This window comes from Myotis lucifugus, unplaced genomic scaffold (assembly GCF_000147115.1).
Source record: "Myotis lucifugus unplaced genomic scaffold, Myoluc2.0 scaffold_9, whole genome shotgun sequence".
NCBI classification, from domain to species: Eukaryota; Metazoa; Chordata; class Mammalia; order Chiroptera; family Vespertilionidae; genus Myotis; species Myotis lucifugus.
The window spans coordinates 2064619-2088394 of record NW_005871057.1 but is presented as its reverse complement, the minus strand read 5'-3'; the positions used below and the strand labels follow the sequence as shown (position 1 = coordinate 2088394).

Sequence of the window (23776 nt, the reverse complement as noted above, 5' to 3'; positions counted from 1 at the left end):
TTATCCTAATTCCACAGATAAAGACACTGCAAAGAAAGAATAGGCCATTATCCCTGATGAACATAGATGCAAAAATCCTCAACAAAATATGAACAAACCAAATACAGCAATACATTAAAAAGTTCATACACCATGATCAAGTAGAATTTTTTCCTGGGATGCAAGTCTGATTCAATACCCAAAAATCAATTAACATGATCCACCACATAAACAAAATGAAGGATGAAAATCATGTAATCATATAAATAGATACAGAAAAGCATTTGACAAAATCTAGCAGCAATTTATGATAAGAACTCTCAGCAAAATGGGAATAAGGGATCATATCTCAACATAATAAAGGCCATACATGACAAACCCACAGCTAAAATCATACCCGATGGGGGAAAAACTAAAAGTGTTTCCCTTAAGATCAGGAATAAACAGGAATGTCTGCTTATTTAACATAATACTGGAAGTTACAGCCACAAAAATAAAAAGTATCCAAGTTGGGAAGGAAGAAATATACTGTCATTATTTGCAGATCACATGCTACTATATATATATGGAGAGAGAGAGAGAGAGAGAGAGAGAGAGAACCAAATTCCATCAAAAACTACTAGAGCTGATTAAAAAAACTCAGTAATGTAGCAATATATGAATTAAATATTTAAAAATTTGTTGTATTTTATATACCAATAATGAACTATCTAAAAAAACTAAGAAAAAAATCCCATTTACAATAGCATAAAAAATACCTAGGAATACATTTAACAAAGGAGGTAAAAGACCTGTACTTGGAACACTATAAGATACTGACAAAGTAACTGAAGAATATAGGAATAAATGGAAGCATATACCATGCTCATGGATAGAAAAGATTAACATCATTAAAATGTCCATACTACCTACAGATTAAACTAAATTCCTATCAAATATCAAATGTGCTTTTCATAGAAATAGAACAAACAATCCAAAAATTTATGTAAAACCACAAAACATCTCAAATAGCCACAGCAATCTTGAGAAAGAAGAACAAAGTTGGAGGTATCATGCTACCTAATATCAAACTATACTACAAGGCTATAGTCAACACAGCATATTACTCACGTGAAAAAAGAAACACAGATCAATGGAATAGAATAGAGAGCCCAGAAATAAACCCATTCCTATGTGGTTGATTAATATATGAATAAGGAGGCAAGAAGATATAATGGGGTAAAGACAGTTTATTCAATAACTGGTGTTTGAAAAATGGGACAGATGCATGCAAAAAAAATGAAACTAGACTATCTTCTTACACCTTACACAGGAATGAACTAAAAATGGATTAATTATTAATGTAAAACTCTAAACCTTAACACTCTTAGAAGAAAATATGGGAGTAAAATCTATGATGTTTCTCTTAGCAATAGTTTTTCTAATATATTGCCTTGGACAAGGGAAATAAAAGAAAAACAAATGAGACTACATAAAATTAAAAGTTTTACACAGCAAAGGAAACCATCAACAAAATGAAAGGATAATCTACTGAATAGGAGAATATATTAGACAATGATACATATGATAAGGGGTTAATAGCCAAAATTTATAATGAACTCATACAACTCAATACCATAAAAACAAATAATCCAGTTAAAAATGGGCAAAGAACCCCAATAGACACTTCTCCAAAAAAGGACCTTCAGGTGGTCAACAGACACATGAAACAATGCTTAATGTCACTAATCATGAAATAAATGAAAATTAAAACCACAATGAGATATCACTTCACACCTGGCAGAATGACTATCATCAATAAATCAACAAACAACCAGAGTTGGTAAGGATGTAGAAAAAAGGTAACCCTTGTGCACTGTTGGTAGGAATCCAGTTAGGTGCATCCACTATGGAAAATAGTATTGTGCTACCTCAAAAATTAAAAATAGAACTGCCTTATGACCCAGCGATTCTACTGGGTATATATCAGAAAAAAATCAAAACACGAATGTGAAAGAAAATATGCACCCCCTCTGTTCACTTCAGCATTATTTAAAATAGCTAAGATATAATAGCAACCCAAGTGTTCATCAATAGATGAGTGGATAAAAAAGTGGCTGTACATATATACAATGGAATATTACTCAGCCATGAAAAGAATGAAATCTTATCTTTTGCTGTAGCATGAATAAACCTAGAGGGTATTATGCTAAGTAAAGTAAGTAAGTCAGAGAAAGAAAATACCGTATGATCTCACTCATATGTGAAATCTAAAGAACAATATAAACAAATAAAATAGAAACAGACTCATAGGTAGAGAATAGGCTGATGGTTGCCACAGAGGAAGAGAGTTGGGGGCCTGGATGAAAAAGGTGAAGGGATTAAGAAATACAAATGGTAGTTACAAAATAGTCATAGGGATGTACATACAGCACAGCATAGGGAAATTGGGAATCCTATATAATAAAACCCTAATATGCAAATCAACCAAGTGGCAGAATGACCAGCAGAACGACCAGTCGCTATGATGTGCACTGACCACCAGGGGGCAGATGCTCATTGCAGGAGCTGCCATGATATGCACTGGCCATTTACAGGGAAATGGCAGCGCAGACCTTGTGCCAAAAAAGCAACACTCAGCTTCCCACAAGTGGGACACAGGCCCTGCCACGACCCCGGAGTAACACCCCACCAAATCACAGATGATGCTGACAACCCCATGGCGCAAAATGTGGTCCACAGCCCAGCCCAGCTTGGAAATGGTGGCTGTGGGTGCCGGGTAATGATGTCACATGGCAATGCCCGGCTTCCTCTCCCTAGCCACCTTGGAGTTTCTTTATCCCAGGACCTCACTTGCTTTATAGCCAGGTGGAAACATTTACACTTTAACCAAATGTCTGTGAAGCATTTTCCCCATGCCTCATCTCATTTGATCCTCACAGAAGTCCTGGAGTAGTAGATAGGAGACTAGGTGGAATTCTATTTTCTTTTCATTAACTGGGAAATGGAGATTTAGAAAGTTTAGAAACTTGACCTGAATGAAAAGAAGTAAGAAATAGTGGACCTTGAAAATGGCTTCAGGTTTTCTCACTGTGCAGAATATAGTCAAACACTGCTGCAGTTAAATATTTTACCCTTTGTTCTCCCTGCATGATTTATAATAATAACCTGCTTTGTGTTGATATTTACTGCTGTGTTGCTGACAATTACCTGAAAGAGAAGTTGGGGTGCTTCACTGGGCTGGATAAAGTTTAGCTAAATCAGAAAGCAGGTCTAATTAAGCAAGTTTATTCTATATCTATAAAAGGCTAAGTTGACCCGCACATGCATGACACATATACAGCTCTCACTGGCGCCAATTGCACACATGTGTTTTGATCTGTCATTGTCGATTGTGAATTTGGTTGACACTTACTTCTATTATAGAGAGGGGCGAATAGCGCTATAAAATATTTCTTCTAATTACTTTCCTTTCAATGTGCACAAATTTATGCACTAGGCCACTAGTACAAAATAATATCACATGTAAATGTTAATAAAAAATAAAAATATAAAACATAAGTAAAAAAATAAATCATGGTTTAACTAGGAAAAACACAATTATTAGTTCATTAAAACATTGCCAGGCCCTTAAAATATATATAATTTATAGGAGAGAGAGAATTCCAATGTAATGCAAAAATATTATGGTCAGAGAAACACAGACAACTGGAAAGAAGCAAGAAGCAGACAGAAGGGTTTATTCCTGGTTAGAGATCAAGGGGCAAGAAATGGAGAAAGTTATTATTATCTAAGACTTAACACACTTATAAAGACATTTTCTTCTGAAGTTTCCATTACTGTAGCATTTTAAAATGAGAAAAGTGTTAGTAGAAAATTAAATTGGCATGCTAAAGGTCACACAGACAGAATATGTCAACACCAGAGCCTGTCTCATGAACCCCCAGATCTTTCTGCTTAAAAGGAAGCCTGAGCGTAGTCCCTGAAAGATTAGGAAGAGTTCAGCAAATAAGAGGATGTGGTGTGAAGTGGACTGGAGAAAGGACCACGATGTGAACTGGTCATGGCTGAGAAACCATGCAAGCAATTCAGAGTAGCTGGGGATATTGAGAGTTGAAACTCGTTTAAATCTTTCTCCACAACTTCTTTGTTTACTGATGCGGAAATAAACCACTCCAAAGGTTGGTGGCCTTCAATCAGTTTAAAGAACCTATGTAAGAGAGAGCAGGACGAAGAAACTCTAGAAGCAAGAATCTTGAAAACTGGAGAACAGCAGTGGCAGGAGAAAAGGCCATAGAGATAAACAGGGCGAGACAAAGAGCATCCTCCATGCCCTGCTGAGGGTCTGTACCTGACCTTAAAGCACTGGGAGCTAATGGTGTGTTTCAAGCAAAAGAAAGAAATGATCGGTGTTGCATTGAAGACATACCTTTTATATGACACACGCTACATACACAGATTTATTGATAGATAGTAAATGTTTCAGAAATCAATTTCTACCATACTATCTATAATAATAAAAGCATAATATGCTAATTAGACCGGACGGCCGAACAGTGGAATGACCATCCAGACGACCTTCTGGATGAGGGCTGAGGCAGCAGGACTGTGAGGGCCAAGCCCCTTGCACCAATTTTGTGCATTGGGCCTCTAGTCTACAATAAATTCTGATCGTTAAAAAATGCTATTTCAGTGTACTTCATTTAAAAAATAACATTTATAACATTGACTTCATAACACACTAAGTGAACAGCTGCAGTTGGAAAACCCTAAAAATATGTCAGGAATGGAAGCAGGAAAATGGTTTTGAAGCTACTTCTTCCTCCCCCACTCAACAACCTAGCACAGGAAGGAAATTCATAGAGTTTTAAGCATTTTTGTTATTTACTCCAAATACAAAAACGCTCATTCATTTTCATCATAAACTCTGGTAGATGAGATATTATTTTCCTACTCCATAGAGGCTTACGGAGATGACATACTTTTTATAAGTTTGCACAATTAATAGCAGGGTCAGAAATAAAACTCAACCGTCAGTCTCTGCCACATGATGCTTCCTCCCACTGTAATTTAGACATTCTGACTGAGCTATTTCCAGCCTCTGACGCAAGCTCTCTACGTGACTGACAGGCAGCTAGCACATAGTGCCTGGCACAAAATAGGTGCTCAATAAATATCTGGTTGAATGTAAGAATGAAATTGTGTAGTGTGAAGGCAGACAGAGGTCGTGTGTAAAATGCACTTGTTTCATACATATCCTAAGTTTTTAAGGTGTAAATATTTCCAAATGATTGCACAAATATCCAATGCATTTTTATACCCTAATGGATTGATATATAGAATGATTGACAGGGTCATAAGCCAAGGAATGTCTGCAGTCACCAGAAGCCAAAAGAGGCCAGGAATGGATTTTCCCTACAGATTCTGGAGGAAACATGAGACTGCTGCACCTTGATTTTGGCCCTGCAATACCGGTTTAAACTTCTAGTCTCTAGAACTGAGAGAGAGAGTAACTTTCTATTGTTTATATCCACCAAGTTTGTGATAATTTGTCACAGCAGCCATAGAAACCTGATATTATTATCTACTTAGTACAGCAGTAGATATTGTAACTACAGCGAGCCTAAGGGTGAGCTGGGTTCTGTGAACATGCAGATTTCCAGGCCTTGCCCTCTGCGTTTTTGATTTGTTGAGCCTGTGAGGAGGGGAGGTGAAGGTACAGGTTAGTTAATTAATTAACTATATGACTCACATCATTGCAATACTAGGCTGCATGTTTTCCTTTCCCATCTCAAGTCAGTGTTGTGGGGAATGAAGAGGGATAGAGGATAATAATTTTATTTAGCTCTTCAGTTGGCTATTTTATTTAATTGCTCTCTGGTTAGATAAAAGGAGTCAGTTTATTAATTAATCATTTTTGTATAATAATTAAAAGCTTTCCAGTCCAATAAAACTGTGTGAGCATACTTGTTATGCACTTTACATATTATAAGAAATTGAGGAAGGTTTTACTTTCTGGAAGCCTCAGCTTCCTTATCTGTGAAGTGGGCATAAAAATAGTCCCCACATAATATATTGTGTGAGAATTGAAGATGTTTATAAAGAGTTTAGCTCCATAGCTCCATATTAAGTATATGTGTGTGTGTGTGTGTGTGTGTGTGTGTGTGTGTGTATATATATATATATATATATATTCATACTAGAAATGTTTTATATAAACACATGCAATAACAGAATTGTGTGTGTATATGCAAATAGATAAATGTATATATACAGATTTGAAAAATTCATTAGGATTTTATCAGATAAAATTTTTGTTGCAAAAAATTCTACTATTTCACTTTAACTGACTTGATAATTAGAGGATAATGAACATCATTCAATTTCATTGTCCATTATAGATTATATTAAATCTTCATTATAACCTATGATTGCCAATAGAAAGTGTTATAAATATAACATTAAAATTACACTAGTATTCATTGACTTGAAGATATACTCTGTGAGTTTTTAATAAATTCCTGCTTTTCAGTTTGTTTTAGAAAACAAAACAAGGAATTTTACTTACTCTTTTATTATGAAGCTATAAAACTGTTCTATACTTAAATAATCTTTATATATAGGGCCCAATGTTAGATATAACAATTATTTGCCCAATGCATAATTTCACTACAAAAATCTATAAATCATTATTTATCTCACATGCCCATAATCTCTCCCAACCTAACCAAAGTTTATATTCTTGCTGTAGATAGGAGAAACAAGTATAAAAGTCAAGAAAAAAATGCTTATTTATATTGAAAGTTTAGAGATAACAGGGGAGTGGGGGTGGAGGTGGCAGGGGAGGGAGGAGAGGGAGAGGGACCAAAACACTGAAGAAGGAGAATGAGAATGAGGAGGAGAAGGAGGAGGCAGAAGAGGAAGGAGGGGAGGGAGGAGATGATGATTTTTATTTAAATATTTGTATCCTAGGCCTTATTTCATTAAATAGATTTGTTAATAAGTTTAAAAGCACAATGGCATAGACATTAGACCAAATACTGATTCTTCAATTCACTAAACAGGAACATAGGCAGCCTCCATGGGACCCAGTTCCTTTGCAGGTTTACTGTGATAACTAATGAAAAATGCAAGAAAGCATCCAGCACAGCACCATATTGGCATATTGAATGTCAATATGATTGACATTCAATCAACAGGTGAAAAGGTAAGTGATCCTGACATTGTTGAACTCAGGGCCACCTCTAAAATTTAATGTTTCTATGCCATGATTTCACAACATTTTTTGTTTGAAACAGGCTAATACAAATCAAGTGGGCAATACAATTTTATGTGTAACCAGGCACATCACAAATTTTTGTCTGTGTCTATCCACACATGTCAGTTTAATTTAATGAATATTAAAATTATTTAAGTATAATGTCATAAAGCAACTAGTTTGGACATGTCAACTGATTTTCAAATAATTTATCTCATCAAAGATAAACTCTTCAAATGACTGTAATGAGATCAAGTGAATAATATTTCCTCTATATTATTTCCTTTTCCTCTCCTTATATGAGTTAACTTTTTATGACATTATTTAATCATCATAGTATCTTAAGCTAAGAATATCACAGTTCATATTCAAAACTGCTTCATACTTTAGTATATTGTTTTCTAAAGTAGGGATTTACAATTGTTCTGTTATATATATTTACTATAGAGCAGGGGTGGACAAACTTTTTGTGAGTGCGTGCCAAAACCAGCAAAATCTCTGACTCAAAATTCTTCTGCGTGCCAACCCTAATTTTATGAGAACATGTTACGCCTACTTGATATCTCTTAAGGTGTACGTATGTGAAGAACCTTGAAGAAATAATAAAATTCATTCGAGTGACAAAAACACAGTATATGATGATGAAAAACACATTTATTTTTTAATGTATACATATACACTGATAGTCCGACAGAAAACTTTATGACTCCATTTGATATTATCAGTGGGACTTTTGCTGCTGCATCACTGATGACAGAGATTTTATATCAGGTTTATATTTCGTGACCTTCAGATATATGCACGAGCTACTACTTTCATCCGTCAGTCCACTCCTATTATGAGACTTAACAAAATTCATCACTGAGAACAAAGATTCACAAGCATATGTGGATAAAACCAAAACACTGGTCGGATCTAGGAAGGCAGGGAGAGTTAAGGCAGAGGCATAGAAATTGCTCTTCCCCTCTCTCATCAATCCATGTCTATGGTCTTTAAGATAACTTGTCATGTAAAATTATTTATTTATCAAAGATGCACCTATACTGAATTTATCTGAAAAATAAAAAAGTCGATATTAAGAAAAAAATTGTAAATGGAAGATTATAAGAGAGGGTTTCACGTAGCAAAAGTTACTGGCATGCCATGTTTGGCACACGTGCGAGGGGTTGCCCACCTCTGCTATAGAGTATTGTAAGTGGCAATTTTCTATTAAATTTTAAAAGGAGGTTGAAAAATATGGAGCAGTAAATTCTTTTAAAAAAACTATAATTATAAAAAGATTGCAACAGAATACATTTTGTAATGCTAGGTTTGATTGTACTTTTGTTTACTGGGATACTGGCCTATCAGTGGGAAACAATTTATAGCATTTTCAGTTAAATTATCAGGATAAAGAGCATGCTGAATGTTTAGGAAAGTGGTTGATATTCAAATATATAGTAGGTGTCTCTTAAGACTGACAGCTGTCAGAGGGGAAGGTGGTTGGGATATGCATGAAAGAAGGTGAAGGGATCAAGCAAAAACAACATAGACACAATTTAAACATTGTGGTGATAGTGAGGGAAAGGGGGTTGGGGGCTAAGCTAGGTGGAGGAGGGCAAAGTGGGGAAAAATTGGGACTGAAAGAGACTATGCTTGGGGCGATGGGTGACCATGCATATGCTGATGATATTTTGTTAAGTTGCACACTTGAAACCTGTATGCTTTTGTGCTACAATATCACCCTAATAATGTCAATCTAATCTAATCTAATAAAAGAGAAACATGCAAATTAACAGTACCTCCACCACGCCCCCAAGCCATGCCCCCAGCCAATCACAGCGACTATATGCAAATTAACCCAACCAAGATGGCGGCCGGCAGCCATGGAGCTGAAGCAAGCAGGAGGCTTGGTTGCCCCAGCGATGGAGGAAGCCAAGCTTTCTGCCTTCCCTGGCCGGCTGTGGCCTCTGCTCAAGGCAACAAAGTTTCAATTATAGAAGATAAATAAATCCCATATACCTGCTTTCAGCCAGCCTCCACTGGGAGCTTGGGTGGCTGGGGGCCGTGGCCAGCCTGCAAACAGCTATCAGCCCCTCACCCAGGCTGGCCAGGCACCCCAGCGGGGACCCCCACCCTGATCCAGGACACCCTTCAGGGCAAACCAGCCAGCCCCCACCCATGCACCAGGCCTCTATCCTATATAATAAAAGGGTAATATGCAAATTGACCTTAACAGCAGAACAACTGGGAATGACGGGTCACTATGACACACACTGACCACCAGGGGGCAGATGCTCAATGCAGAAGCTGCCCCCTGGTGGTCAGTGCGCTCCCGCCTCTTCAGCAGCACTAAGGATGTCCGACTGCAGCTTAGGCCTGCTCCCCGCTGGGAAGTGGACATCCCCCAAAGGCTCCCGGGCTGCCAGAGGGATGTCTGACCTCCAGCTTAGGCCCAATCCCGCTGGGGAGCGGGCCTAAGCCAGCAGGTGGACATCCCCCGAGGGGTCCCAGACTGCAAGAGGGCACAGGCCGGGCTGAGGGACCCCCCCGAGTGCACAAATTTTTTGCACTGGGCCTCTAGTAATAAATAAATACTAGAAATATTAACAATATTAATCAATTGCTATTATATGTACATACATAAAGGATGAATTTCCCTCCAAAAAAAGAAGAAAAATTTTATCTTCTCTCCGAAAAGAAAGAAAAAAATGTACATAGAATCTGGAATTCAATAAAAAAATTAATTTTTACTTCAATTTATATTTGTCCTACTAATGATACAAACTAATTTAAATACAATACTTCTAAGGGGAACACTTAAACCATTTACTCTATAATACAACATTAATATAGAAAAGCATTCTTGTACTTTCAATGCTTATTTGATATCTGAATGGCAGACCAGATAACTCCCATAAAAATATAATTTCCAGCCCTGGCTGATGGCCCAGTTGGTTGGAGTGTCATCCTGTCCCACACAACAAGAAGGTTGAGGGTTCCATTCTTGGTCAGGGCACATAGGGAATATACCTAGATTTCGGGAGGCAACCAACTGATGTTTATTATCACTCTCTCTTTTTCTCTCTCTCTTTGCCACCCTCTCTCTAGACATATCCTTGGGTGAAGATAGAATAGATATAATTTCCATGTTGCCTTTGTTTTTCTTTATAAATTAGACCATATACAGGGTATTCCCCAAAAATGTATTTAAAATGTATGTATACATTTTTTGGGATATCTTATATTTTAGGAAATATCATTCTTACCTTACTATGAGTATAGTTTTAAAAAGTTATAAAGATCCAAATAATCTTTAAGCTAGAATACGGAGCAGAAGCATGGTCTTTGGTGTTTTGTTAAATCAATCTAGCAACTAAGAGTTCCAATGGACTTTATAGTTCTCATTTCCTCATTGCAGAAATAGGCAGAGACTTCGAGTGTTTACTGAATTATTTTCCCTGGGTCACAGAGTCAGGATTAGAATTCCAGTGGCCATTGTCCTTTCAACACAGCACACTTCCATGTTATTTCATTTGCTTCATTTGAACTTCAAATTACTGGTTTACAGAGCAACTTTGAGAGACAAACTCAGTTTTAAAAGTCATCAGGGTGATTGATATTCTAATACTAAAATATAAATTTCTTAATACTAGTAGTTTATGATTATTCTTCCAAAGTTTGAACCTTTATGAAAAGGAAATCGTTCAAGAAAGTAAAGATTTTAATATAGTGTTTTGTTAGAGATCAGGCCTATATTGGTAGTAAAGCATTTGTCTTCATTAAGCTATCTTTTTCCAGTCATTCAAAGAGATAAACAGTTTCAAAAATGGCAGGGAATCATGGGAATGAGCTATCTTAGTAATATTCCACTCCCCTGAGTCAGAGTGCTAGAATCCTACAGTATGCCATTTATAAGATTTTGTTAAACCTTTAAGAGCATTCCAATATTTGATCTCTTCCCTATTTGGTTAGAAACCTCATCTTCTCATCTTACCTAAATAAGACTTTTAAAACAGCAGCAATTACAAGTGGTCGGAAGAATTAAAATTTTAAAGGGCAGAGCGCTGATAAAAGTACAGATATCAGGAATGGTCTCACTGTCCAGATCACTGTACACAGCAGGAATGGAATGCAGACGCCTGTGAAATCCAATAGGTAATTATTCTGAAAGTCTCAACCCTGTGGTTCATAGAATCAGAGAATTAAGGGAAGACTGAAACCTAATTTTCTATCTTTTAGGAATAAAAAAAGGATATGAAGGAGAAGAATTCCAAAAATTCTCATATCATCAAGTTTTCAATAACGTAATGTGATAGTAAACAAGGTTGAAGGTTGTGGCTGAAAACAATTGAGTTACTAGGGTGAGGTAAAGAGAGGAAGTAGCAAAGAGGAAGGACAAGCTGTGACCACATTTGCCAGATCCTTAGCTCAGACATATAATTGAATTATTGGTGTGCAACCATTCAACATAATCAAATTTCCTAATTCCCGCCCCCATGCACTTGTGAAAGTCCTTAAATATAATGGTCTATTTTAAAAATAAATTTTTGTTTTCAAAATAATTTTCCCCTCCATGTCTTACATTTTTGTCTAAGAACCTTGCACTTGTGCCTGTGCATTTCAAATGAATGTTGGGCATTTTTTAATGCTATTTTTAATCTGCTGGGCATTCTGGACATTCCTGGTATTTATAGTTTACTAACTTATTTCCTCATGTAATCTCACCAAATCCTGATACCTCCCACATAGAAATTACTTAACAGGTGCTGTCCATATTGGTAACTTCATCTTTGGATGTGGTTAAACATAGTGTTGAATAAGCTCCTACAAATTAAGTTCTGTTTTTCAGGATGAGTTTAGTCGTGAGCTTATTAAGGAAAGGTAGCCACGGCTTTAAAACTGAATAAATATGAATCACAATCTCTCAATAGTGTTAATAAGCTGCTAAAAGGACAAGTTCATGCTTTTCTTAAATATGTACTCTTTGGTCCATGTTACTTGGAGGAATCACTTTTGCATTTTCTGTATCTATTATTAGATACTATAATTGAATTTTTTTATATAACATGACCATTAAAGAATCACACAGAAAAGAGCACATTAGTGTTATCTAATACTTGAAGTTGCTATCATATTGATTTGAATTCCTTCAATTCTTCTGTAATCCACTGTAAAATACACACATCTTCATGCAATCATATCTCATTTGCCCATGGCACGAAGCAAAATGCATTCTTTTCTGACATTAAATCTTCCACTCCGACTTCAAATTTCCTCCTTTGCCACTGGCTGCAGAATTTGGCGTCATCACTTGTCTCCCTTTTCCCCTGGATCCTCCTTCTCTCTCCTTACTGCTTCCTCCTCCTCTGCTTGCTCCCCTCCACATCCTCCTTCCTCTCAAACCGTATGTGTTTTTTAATTCTTCTATTAAACAGGAAACTTTTAGAAAGATTATTCATGACTCAATGGATATCTGCACCCCTTAGTTACTCCTCAGCACACAAGCACTCTACAGATGTTTGCAGGAAGGGCATTAATGCCTGTCCAATGACCAGAACAAGCTTCCTCATTCCAGTACACCAACTAGTTGGCAATGTAGCATTTGGCAACATCTGCTACATAGGCTTACATTGCTTTGCCCTGTCTCACTCAGTCCGAGTACTAGAGCTTAAGCTACCATAGCTACCTAAGGATTAACAATCCACATCTGTTGATCCCCTTCCTCTCAATAGTGGGCTCACTCTCTCATCACTCTTTCCCTTTTCTGACTTTACACAGACCTGCGAGATCTCATACTTGCCCACAGCTTCAACCATTACTTATGCACTTGGTTTATTCTTACGTCTGTCCTTCAGAAACACATGATTGATAGCCTAAAGTCACCGCCTGCTTGATATTCCAAAGGATACATTAAACTCTACTCATCAAAATCTGAATTTGTTTTCCCTCTCTATATTAATCATCTCATTTAATGGCAACCTCTTACTCACTCAGGCCTAGAAATCAGGGACCATTTTATACTCCCTATATTCTTCATCTCTCACATACAATGTGAGAGCAACACGTATTCTACAGTTCCTGGAAAGCATCTCGGGTTACCTCTTTAATATTCACATCAGATCATGTCATAGCCCAACTTTAAGTCTTTCAAAGGCTTCAGAACCGACGAATAACATGCCTCTCACTGTGCTCAAACCACAGTGGTCTTCTACCTGTCTCCGGAACACACCAAGCTCATTCCTTCACGGTCCTTTTGTTCTTGTCTATGCAACACTGTTGCTATTATTTAAGTATTTGCTCCTGTGATCCTCAAGTGTCCCTATACCTGGCACCTTGGGTGCTCAGTTAATATATTAGCTCAATATGAGCTGCCTGGCTGTTACAGGAATCCATCCATATATTGTAGATTCATACCACCAGTGAACTTATCTTCTCAAAGGCTTAAAATAATCCAATAAAAGTTATCAAGTCTATAATTTAAATAAAGACAACTTGTGGCCAGAAATAGTAGCAGACCTAATTTTACCTTACCTGTGTTAAACACAAACAGCACTCAAGGCCACAAAAGCTAAGATATATAAAAAGATGTGGTCAAAGTAGTTCTGTGAGTGGGAACAGCACTCCCCTGTTCCTGACACAGTGCCTCTGGGCTGTTATATGATAAAGAAGAAACATCCTGTTTGGAATAGGTAAATGAAATTTGTAAGTCGAGCCATGCTTTCATAATTCTCTTTCCTCTACTTTCTTGTTTCTGTTAAAGTCTGGATTTTTAATTCATTAATAGCATAGTGCCAATGCCAATTAAGAACAGGGGCAAAAACTTTACATTTAAATCATGTGTATTCTTCTGAATCAACCTATTGAGGACATGCCAATTTTATTCAAAGTCCAACCACATCAGAAAAAAATAGAATCCAAGTCATTCTTACTCACAATCCAATGTGATTCTGACTAATACTTTTTGCCTGGAAAACTACCTTTTCATAGCATTTACGTTTCTTAGGCTTTGATTTTTCTGTTCCTTTAAATTTGTTTTTAATCAGAAGCAGAAATTTCAATATGACATGCACATGAGATATTACATGACATTTGGGGGCTAATAAGGAGCAGGAAGTAATAAAAAGTTACTGAAACTCATGAGGGTATTTTTATAGGTTTGTAGACTCTTTGGTACAGATGTTTCAAGAATAATATCTACGGACTGCATCTCTATCCAGTTATAAGCTTTGGAGGCTTTTTCCTCCTGTCATAAAGTAATAGCTTGTTTGTTCATGGGGTTGTTAGAATCAAATTGGAATGAGAGCAGAGAAGGTAAGAGTTTTAGTATCCAACACCCCCTTATGGTTAAAATGATGAAAGCAAAACCAACATCATTGGCCTTAAGAAATATAATATATGATATTCTGGGACTATAGGGATTTATAATATGAAAGCCCTAAAAATCTTTTCACAGGTGGTAATTCAGAAATGTGCTCCTTATAAAGTTAGTAGCAATACTATTGTTCATTTCCATATCAGTTTAGGTAGTAAAAATGTTCATAATTATATGTCATTATCATATCCTAATTGGAAATTATTTTTATTTATTTTTTAAATATATTTTATTGATTTTTTACAGAGAGGAAGGGAGAGGGATAGAGAGTTAGAAACATTGATGAGAGAGAAACATCGATCAGCTGCCTCCTGCACACCTCCTACTGGGGATGTGCCCACAACCAAGGTACATGCCCTTGATTGGAATCGAACCCGGGACCCTTTCCGCAGGCCAACGCTCTATCCACTGAGCCAAACCGGTTAGGGCGGAAATTATTTTTATAGATGAGAAAGCTAAGGCTCAAAAAGGTTACATGTCTTTCTCAATAGCACACAGCTGTAATTGTAGCAGGGTACAAAGGGATTGCAAATGCTTTAAGTAAAACTTCAGAAAACAACTATAATTAATTTCCATAGTCATGTTAGTGCTCAGAGTAATTAAATTAGGAAATTTCCTTAAAATTTATGTACTTTACAGTTTTTCTTAACAGTGATTTTTTTTTCCACAGCAGCTACACAGAGTTTACAACATTGTAACAGGTCCTTGGAGTGCTCATTAAACACACACACACACACACACACATACACACACACACACACACACAGGCGCAATTGATGTGCTAGTTAATCACCTTAAAAAGAAATTCCTTTTATTATTTTGGATATTAGTTTTCTCACATTAAATAAAGCAGGTCAGCAGGTCAAAAAAGTTCAGTTGTGTTTTTTTTTTCATTTTCCAGTCTCTGACAATTGAAAACTCATAAAGTTTATATAAAATGTCTCTTCTGTGCTAAAAAGAGTTTTGGAAGAAACCTCACGCTATGGATTTTGGCTGCCCTTCTTGATTTTATCTCTGATGAAAGTTCAGGTAAGGCATTTTGCATTTCAGGCTGTCCTATAACATTAAGTTGTGGCTATTTCATTAAGAAAGGGGTAAGTTTTTATTTCAGCAATTTATTAACCCATTATTTTGGTATAAACCTTGAAGGTTTACCAGTCGGTAAAGATAAGAGAAGACTGAGGGAAAGGCAAACCTCAGATCAATGACTTTCTGGAAAAGGCCATGAATCATATGTCCCAATTAGTCACTGCTCAGCACACTTCCAGAGCGTGCCTTTCGAGCTATTTCCAAAAGCGTTGAAGAATCCATGTGTTTACATTGGACTTTGTTATGAACAAAGAAAATACTATTCATATATTTTAAAAGTGCACATGGCACGTTCTGTTCTTCAAGCCAGTTGTCCAGACAAAAGGGCTCCACTTCAAATTGGAAATGGGTTTTATTACCACCAAGACCAGTGTCAAATTATTCAGACATGAACAAAAGAGATGTCAGGATGTGTTAAAACATCTGGGGATATGCTACTCAGGAGTCACACACATTCAATTGTACTAATGCTGTCACTTGTTCATAAACAGCAACCCCCTCTCCCCCAGCCAAATACATATCATAGAATGTTTCAAATGGTTTCTTAAACAAGAAGGAAGACAGGCAAAATAATTTCCTAGTCCATTTACAAATGCAGTTAAACCTGGAAGTGAAGATAAGCACTATTTTAGATTCAATGTGAATCTTACCATCTGAGATTGACTCCTAGGACATCCATTGATATCTTCAACTTTTTCATTTGCTAAAGTAAAGAAATAAAATAAAAGAGAGAAAAAAAAGAAAACACAAAAGGCTAAAAAACAAAACAAAAACAACAACACTAAAACAAAAAACAAAACACCAAGCAAAATGCTGCTGCTACATTCACTCTATCTCCCAAGCAAAGTACAAGAGGACACACTTGTTAGCAGCCGACAATTCCATATGCACAAGGCAAAAAAAGGGGGGGGAGTGAGAAGGAAGTTGCTGCTAATTCTTTAGTCCATGCCAAATGACTGCTGACATGAAACCTTTCACAATTGTCCCCGCTGGGTCAGGATACAGTTTCAAGGAATCTCCGAGTGCGTAAGTTGCTCCAGCTAATGAAATGCACACATGGGAGACATATGGTTTAATGAAGCATTCATTTCTGACAATTCAGTGTATGTATGATACAGTTCTAACCATTTAAAAGTGTGGCCACACTGCCTTTTTCCAACATTGCCACAAAAACATTTCAATTTAAATCATGGGAGAGGAGAGCTACACTAATCCCAGACACATGGACCACGTTTGCATGCATTTGACTGAAACTGTGTTTTACCAAAAGGCGTGGGAGCAGAGCCAGTGAGGTTTTCTCTCACAGGGCAGGGCTTACCTATGATCTGGATGATCTCGGCTAGCAGCACTCCATCTGCAATGTCTTGTTGCAAATCCTTGATCAGCCGCTTGTGGCCCGATTTTGCCAGGTAGTGGTTGGCCCAGTCCGTGTAAATCTGTTGAACAGAGGGAGGGAAGAAGTGAGATGGGCTGAGGGAAAGGAGCTAATAAAAACTCTGAAGACAAATGCTGGATTCAAAGGGAAGCTATTCTGAATCACATTCCAGTTCACGAAGTCATAGCTCAAAAGGAAATAGTTGTAAAAAATTTTAAACAGCTCTTTCCTCCACTTATCTCTTGTTTCACAGGGAGATGATTCACTCTTTCAAAACCAGGGGCTAGTCACTTGTGACACAGCAAAACTCCCCAGATGACTCCTGCTTGCAAATCAGTTTGGGATTTCACTCTCTTGCCCCTGGTTCTATCAGATGGTAAATAATCTGTCTAGCCTTGTAGAAGGAAGCCACCTGGACCGATTTCTACAGAAACCCTACTATAAAAATGTGTTTCTCTGAGAAGACTTTATTTACATTTGTAACATGTGATACTATATGTGACAATTTTTTGGCATCATTTTAGGAATTAATTGCAAATCCCTAAGATATTTTATTCAGACTGTTATCACCCATTTCAGCCTCTTGAAATGTGTTTGTATAAGAGAAGAGAGGAAGCAAATGCAATTATTACATAGAAATTACAATATAGAATTGAGGGCGCTGGCAATTTGACACAGTAAGATGACTCCAGTAACAGATTATGATAGAAGAAAAAGTTGGAACTGGCCAGAAGTTTCACAAAAATAAAATGTTTCAAATGTAATGGGGCCCCTACTTATGTAAGGTATCTTAACAGAAAGGATAAAACTGTTTCAGACTTTTCAGTTTTAATTAAAACAGTATTCTGAAAATAGGACAAATTAGACTGGAAAGGTAAGTTGTAGCTTAAATCATAAGCACTGAATGCCAAGCAGACTGTAAAAAAGCACTCTTTTATATCTAACAAAACCAAAGGTAGTTTTTACAAAAATAAAATGAATCAGAAGTGAAAGTCTCCCCACAACTTGCAACCCCACCCACTTTGGAATAATTTGGCATGGATAGTCCTAGAAGTTTTTTCTAGAACTTTACACTTTACTTATAACACCATGTTACACACACACACACACACACACACACACACACCCACACTAGGATTTTAAGCTAAAGCTGGCTAAAATTTTATATATAATTTTAATAAAACTTCTAAAACCATATCCCATATATTTTCCCATACTTTTATCTCATTATCTTTGATTTTCTATTATACATAATATCAATCCCCTAGTTAAAGGATGTTTAATTTGTTTAAATATGTTTCCATTACAACTAAAGTTGTAAGACACCCTTATATACATATCTTTGCACACTCATATGCTTGTATTTTTACCTAAAAGTAGAGCTGGTAAGGTTTTGTGTGTTTTTTTAATGTATCCTATATATAAATATCCAAAAATACAATCTAGAAGATAGAGTATTTCTTTATTTTAAAAAACATAAAGTTGCATCTTAATGCATAAGTAATAGTGATTAAGTTTTCTGAAAGATATAAATAATTGGAAGCAGCCAATTGCATAGGAACAAATGAGAGCAAAATTACATCTCCTTTCTCATGTTCATGATCTTTGATGAAAATATTAAAGTGTGAGAAAAGTAAGTCGTACAATTGTCTTCAGAATTAGAAAACAAGCACATGACTTCTAGATGGTGATCATCTTCCTCAATAAAGATTTTATTCTTCTTGTATTATTTATTGTAAATTTTTATAAGGATTTATACTATTTAAGATCTAAAACATTGACACACTCCCCTCATCTACACATCAAACAAAATATAGCATTAATTGTTTGGCCTTCTAGTAGAAATTTCAAGTACCCAATATTTTTCAAATCGTTTTTTATTGAATTTACTAGAGGACTGATGCACAAAATTTGTGCACGAAGGGAGTGGTCCCTCAGCCCAGCCTGCTCCCTCTCTAATCTGGGACCCCTAGGGGGATGTCTCTCTGGTAATCACCATGCTGTTACAGGTTGACCCAGTCTTGATTTGTGCCTATGTCATAGCAGTGAGTTATAAGAACCAGGTGAGTGACTTTAAAGATAAAGAACATGAATTCTGGAGTCAGTCGGACATTATTCTCGAAATCCAGGACCGCTGGCTCCTAACCGCTCTCCTGCCTGCCTGCCTGATTGCCCCTAACCACCTCTGCCTACCTGCCTGATCACCCCTAACTGCCTCTGCCTGCTGACCTGATCGCCCCTAACTGCTCCCCTGATGGCCTGATTGCCCCCTAACTGCTCCACTGCCTGTCTGATCACCCCTAACAGCCTCTGCCTAGGCCTCTGCCACCGCAGCTTTGTCCGGAAGGACATCCAGAAGGACGTCCGGAAGGTTGTTTGGCTGTTTGGTCTAATTAGCATATTACACTTTTATTACTATAGATTGGGATGACATTGGTTAATACAATTATATAGGTTTCAGGTGTACAATTCTAGAATATATTCATCTGTATATGTATTGTGTGTTCACCACCCCAAGTCAAGTCTCCTTCCACCATTATTTATCCCCCCTAAACCCTCTCCTACCTCTTCCACCCTCCTTTCTCTCTGATAATCACCATGCTGTTATGGGTTGACCCAGTCTTGATTTGTGCCTATGTCATAGCAGTGAGTTACAAGAACCAGGTGAGTGATTTAAAGATAAAGAACATGAATTCTGGAGTCAGGCAGGCCTGGCTTTGAGGCCAGCAGATTCCTCATTTAAAAAATAAAAATAACACTACTTATATTATAGGATTGTGTCAGAACTAAGATAGCACTTGTAAAGTACATGTCACAGAGTCAACCCTGAAGAAATGTCTATTATCATCATTATTATGGCATCTGGTATTTGCTAAGATGGCTTTCCAACAATGTTAAACGTATCATTTGGCAGAGGGTTAAAAATGAGAGGGTATTGGTAAAAGAAGATGAAAGAAATTGTATTGCTCGCTCCTGACATTACTCAGACCTCTGACTCTTCCTGACTTCTGATGCACTGGGCCCACAGATCTGTCCACCCTCCAACCCAGAGGAACATATCTGATTGTAAGCTGTCATGTTCTCATGCAGACCTGCAATGCCTCCATCGGGACATCAACTCCATAAAACTCCATATTTCATGGATTTTCTTTTATGAAGGCATACATTATGGAAATTTTTTATCTAAATAGATATTGAATGAAATACATTAAAAATGAAAACAAGAAGTCCTGCCAGTGTGGCTCAGTGGTTGAGCATCAATCTATGAACCAGGAGGTCATGGTTTGATTCCTGGTCAGGGTACATGCCCAAGTTGTCGCCTCCATGCCCAGTCAGGAGGCAACCGATCAACAATTATCTCTCATTACTGATGTTTCTATCCCTCTCTCCCACTCTCCCTTCCTCTCTCTGAAATCAATAAGAACATTTTTAAAAAGTGAAAACAAGAATATTTGCATTTGGCAAATGCATATCAACAGTACCTTAGCCTCTATCTAAATCCCTCACAGGACTTAGGTGAGAAAACCAATGGGAAGCCAGCTGCTAAGCTTCAAGACCTTATTGGGAAAGCCTATAATTTGGCTCATGAAACAATTTTTACATGGACCAGGAATCCCAAGCTTAAGAGCTTTGACTTGTAGAAGGAAACCACCTGATTTCCACAGAAACCCTACTATAAAAATCTATGTTTCTCTGAGAAGACTTTAACATGTGAAACTTTGCTCAGACAGTGGCTCTGACTTTATCTGCAATCAAAAAAATCAACTCAGACTACATAAATAAATGAATTTAAAAGAAATCTCTATTAAAAACTAAGTCTTATAGACATTATTTTACTTATTATTTCTAATAAACATATGTAAAAGATACCTAAGACCCTTCAAGTATATCAGTGCCTTTCAATAAGATGGTATAATCTAGGTAAGGAAATATAAAACAATAAAAAAACTTATAAATGTATATGTTAAATATTATATAAATATTTTTTCTATCTTTTAAAAAATATCCTCAGGTAAGGATGAAATATATAGTAAAAAACCATCTATTCTGCTTTCAATGCACAGTGGTTATTAACAATCCTTTCTTCTGCAGAAAATATAGCAGTTTGTTAATTTTTAAGAAAGGATTTGTATAGTATAATCATACTAGAGGCCCAGTGCATGAAATCTGTGCAAGGGGATTGGCCCTCACAGCCTCGGCTTCATCTGGAAGGTAGTTCAGCTGTCCAGTCTAATCAGCATATTATGCTTCTTAATTTTATTTTTTTAACTATGAAGGCAGTTGATAGTACTTGTCGATGACTGTTCTTCAGACATATTCTGTTGACCACATCACTTTCTTTTGGCTTCAGAGGTATGTTGTGGCAACAGTTGGTCTTCAGACATATTCTGTTGACAATTTTGGCTTCAGAATGTCAACAAAAACGTGATGCCATTACCCAGTGCCCACAGCCACCGTTTCTGGGCTGGGCTGGGCTGGGCTGTGGGCCACATTTTGAGCCATGGCAGTATAGGCTGCGATTTGGTGGGCTGTTGCTCCAGGGTGGTGGTGGGGTCTGTGTCCCACTTGGGGGAAGCCGAGCATTGCTTTGTGGGCACCAGGTCTGCGGTGCCGTTTCTCTGTGTACATCACTGCAGATCCTGCATTGAGTGTCTGCCCCCTGGCGGTTAGTGCACGTCATAGTGACCGGTCGGACAGTGGGAAGGACACTTAGCATATTAGCCTTTTATATATATAGATATTGATTTCTTAATTTTGGGTTGGAAAAGTGTGGGATGTCTTATACAAGAAATATGCTAATATTTTTGTGGAAATTAACCATAGACAACTTTGGAGTTCAGATCCAAAATCCAGACATGATTTCATCATTCTGTTGTAGTTATTTGAACAGATTCGAATGACAGTTGACTAGGTGGTTTGCATCCTCTCTCATTAGAATATTACAATAAGTTTACCTATGAGTTTTAAATACATTGATAGTCTATGCGTCTTTGCTTGAAGACTGCCACATTAAAGACACACCTACTATCTCCACGCTTTTATTATTATAGACTAGAGGCCTGGTGAGCAAAAATTTGTGCACTCAGGGGTGGGGGGGGGTCTCTCTCAGCCCGGCCTGTGCCCTCTTGAAGTCCAGGACCCCTCTGGGGATGTCCACCTGCTGGCTTAGGCCCACTCCCTGGGGGATAGGGTCTAAGCTGGCAGTCAGACATTCCCTCTGGCAGCCCAGGAGCCCTCGGGAGATGTCCTCCTGCTGGCTTAGGCCTGCTTCCTGGGGGATAAGCCTAAGCTGGCAGTCAGACGTCCCTCTGGCAGCCTGGGAGCCCTTGGGAGATGTCTTACTGACATCTCAGGGGAGCAGGCCTACGCCATCAGTCAGACATCCTTAGCGTTGAGGATGAGGCAGGAGAGGCTCTCGCCACCACTGCTGCGCTCGCAGCCATCAGTCCGGCTTGTGATTGAATGGTGCTCCCCCTGTGGGAGCGCACTGACCACCAGGGGGCAGCTCCTGTGTTGAGTGTCTGCCCCCTGGTGGTTATTGTGCATCATAGTGACTAGTCATTTTCGGTCTTTCCACCATTAGGGTCAATTTGCATATTACCTGTTTATTATATGGGATAATGTATATAAAATATCATAGCACAGTATAGCATATAGTTTGCCTTATTTCACTTTTTAAGATACTTCTCTGTATACCTCTTACTATTTGACCATTTTGAAACTCAAAACTTAAATAACAGTTTAATAGAATAAGTATTATTACTTGTTAAACAGGTGATTAGAGAAAGGATTAAAGCAATACTTTATTTTTTTAAATATATTTTATTGATTTCTTACAGAGAGGAAGGGAGAGGGATAGAGAGTTAGAAACATCGATGAGAGAGAAACATCGATCAGCTGCCTCCTGCACATCTCCCACTGGGGATGTGTCCGCAACCCAGGTACATGCCCTTGACCGGAATCGAACCTGAGACCCTTCAGTCTGCAGGCCAACGCTCTATCCACTGAGCCAAACCGGTTTTGGCAAAGCAATACTTTAAATGATATATTTGGAGTCTCTTTTTGAAATTGGCTTCTCTGTTTCTGCCCAAGTAATGGGGAAATTAAAAGTTGACTGGATATCATTTTAAGCTACTATTCATTCTCATTTCCCCATTTTATTTTTATAAAACCACTAGAGGCCCGGTGCACGAAATTTGTGCATGGGTGTGTGTGTGTCCCTTAGCCCAGTCTGCACCTTCTCCAATCTGGGATCCCTTTCACAATCCAGGATTGCTGGCTCCCAACTGCTTGCTGCCCCGATTGCCCCTAGCTGCTTCTGCCTTCCCGCCTGATCACCCCCTAACCACTTCTCTGCCAGCCTGGTCACCCCCAACTGCCCTCCCCTGCAGGCCATCTTGTGTCCACATGGGGGCAGCCATCTTATGTGTTGGAGTGATGGTCAATTTGCATATGACTCTTTTATTAGATAGGATAGCAAAATTTTGGTTCTAGTCTAAATCTTATTTCGCTTAACTTCAATTGCATTTCCACTGCTACCAGCAGCATGAAAAAAAAGTCTATATAGCATTCTTTCTCCAAGAGGTACTGTCCACTAACAACTGTTTGAGAGTGAGCCACTATTTTAAACACTTTAAATGGTATAACTCAGTGGTCGGCAAACTGCGGCTCGGCAAACCACGGCTCGCGAGGCACATGCGGCTCTTTAGCCCCTTGAGTGTTGCTCTCCACAAAATACTGA

At 37.8% G+C, this 23776-nt stretch overlaps 1 protein-coding gene across 2 annotated transcripts in view; it reads right to left on the bottom strand.

Annotated features, from left to right (window-relative positions):
* Positions 1-23776, bottom strand: part of NAV3 (neuron navigator 3) — a 566743-nt gene that overhangs the window by 231663 nt on the left and 311304 nt on the right. For both annotated transcript variants that reach the window (XM_023749753.1, XM_023749754.1), the window contains exons 2-3: positions 16978-17095; positions 16310-16362 (exon numbers count right to left, since the gene is read on the bottom strand). In XM_023749753.1, the coding sequence (XP_023605521.1) occupies positions 16310-16362; positions 16978-17095 (171 nt within the window). The remainder of the gene's footprint in view (positions 1-16309; positions 16363-16977; positions 17096-23776) is intronic.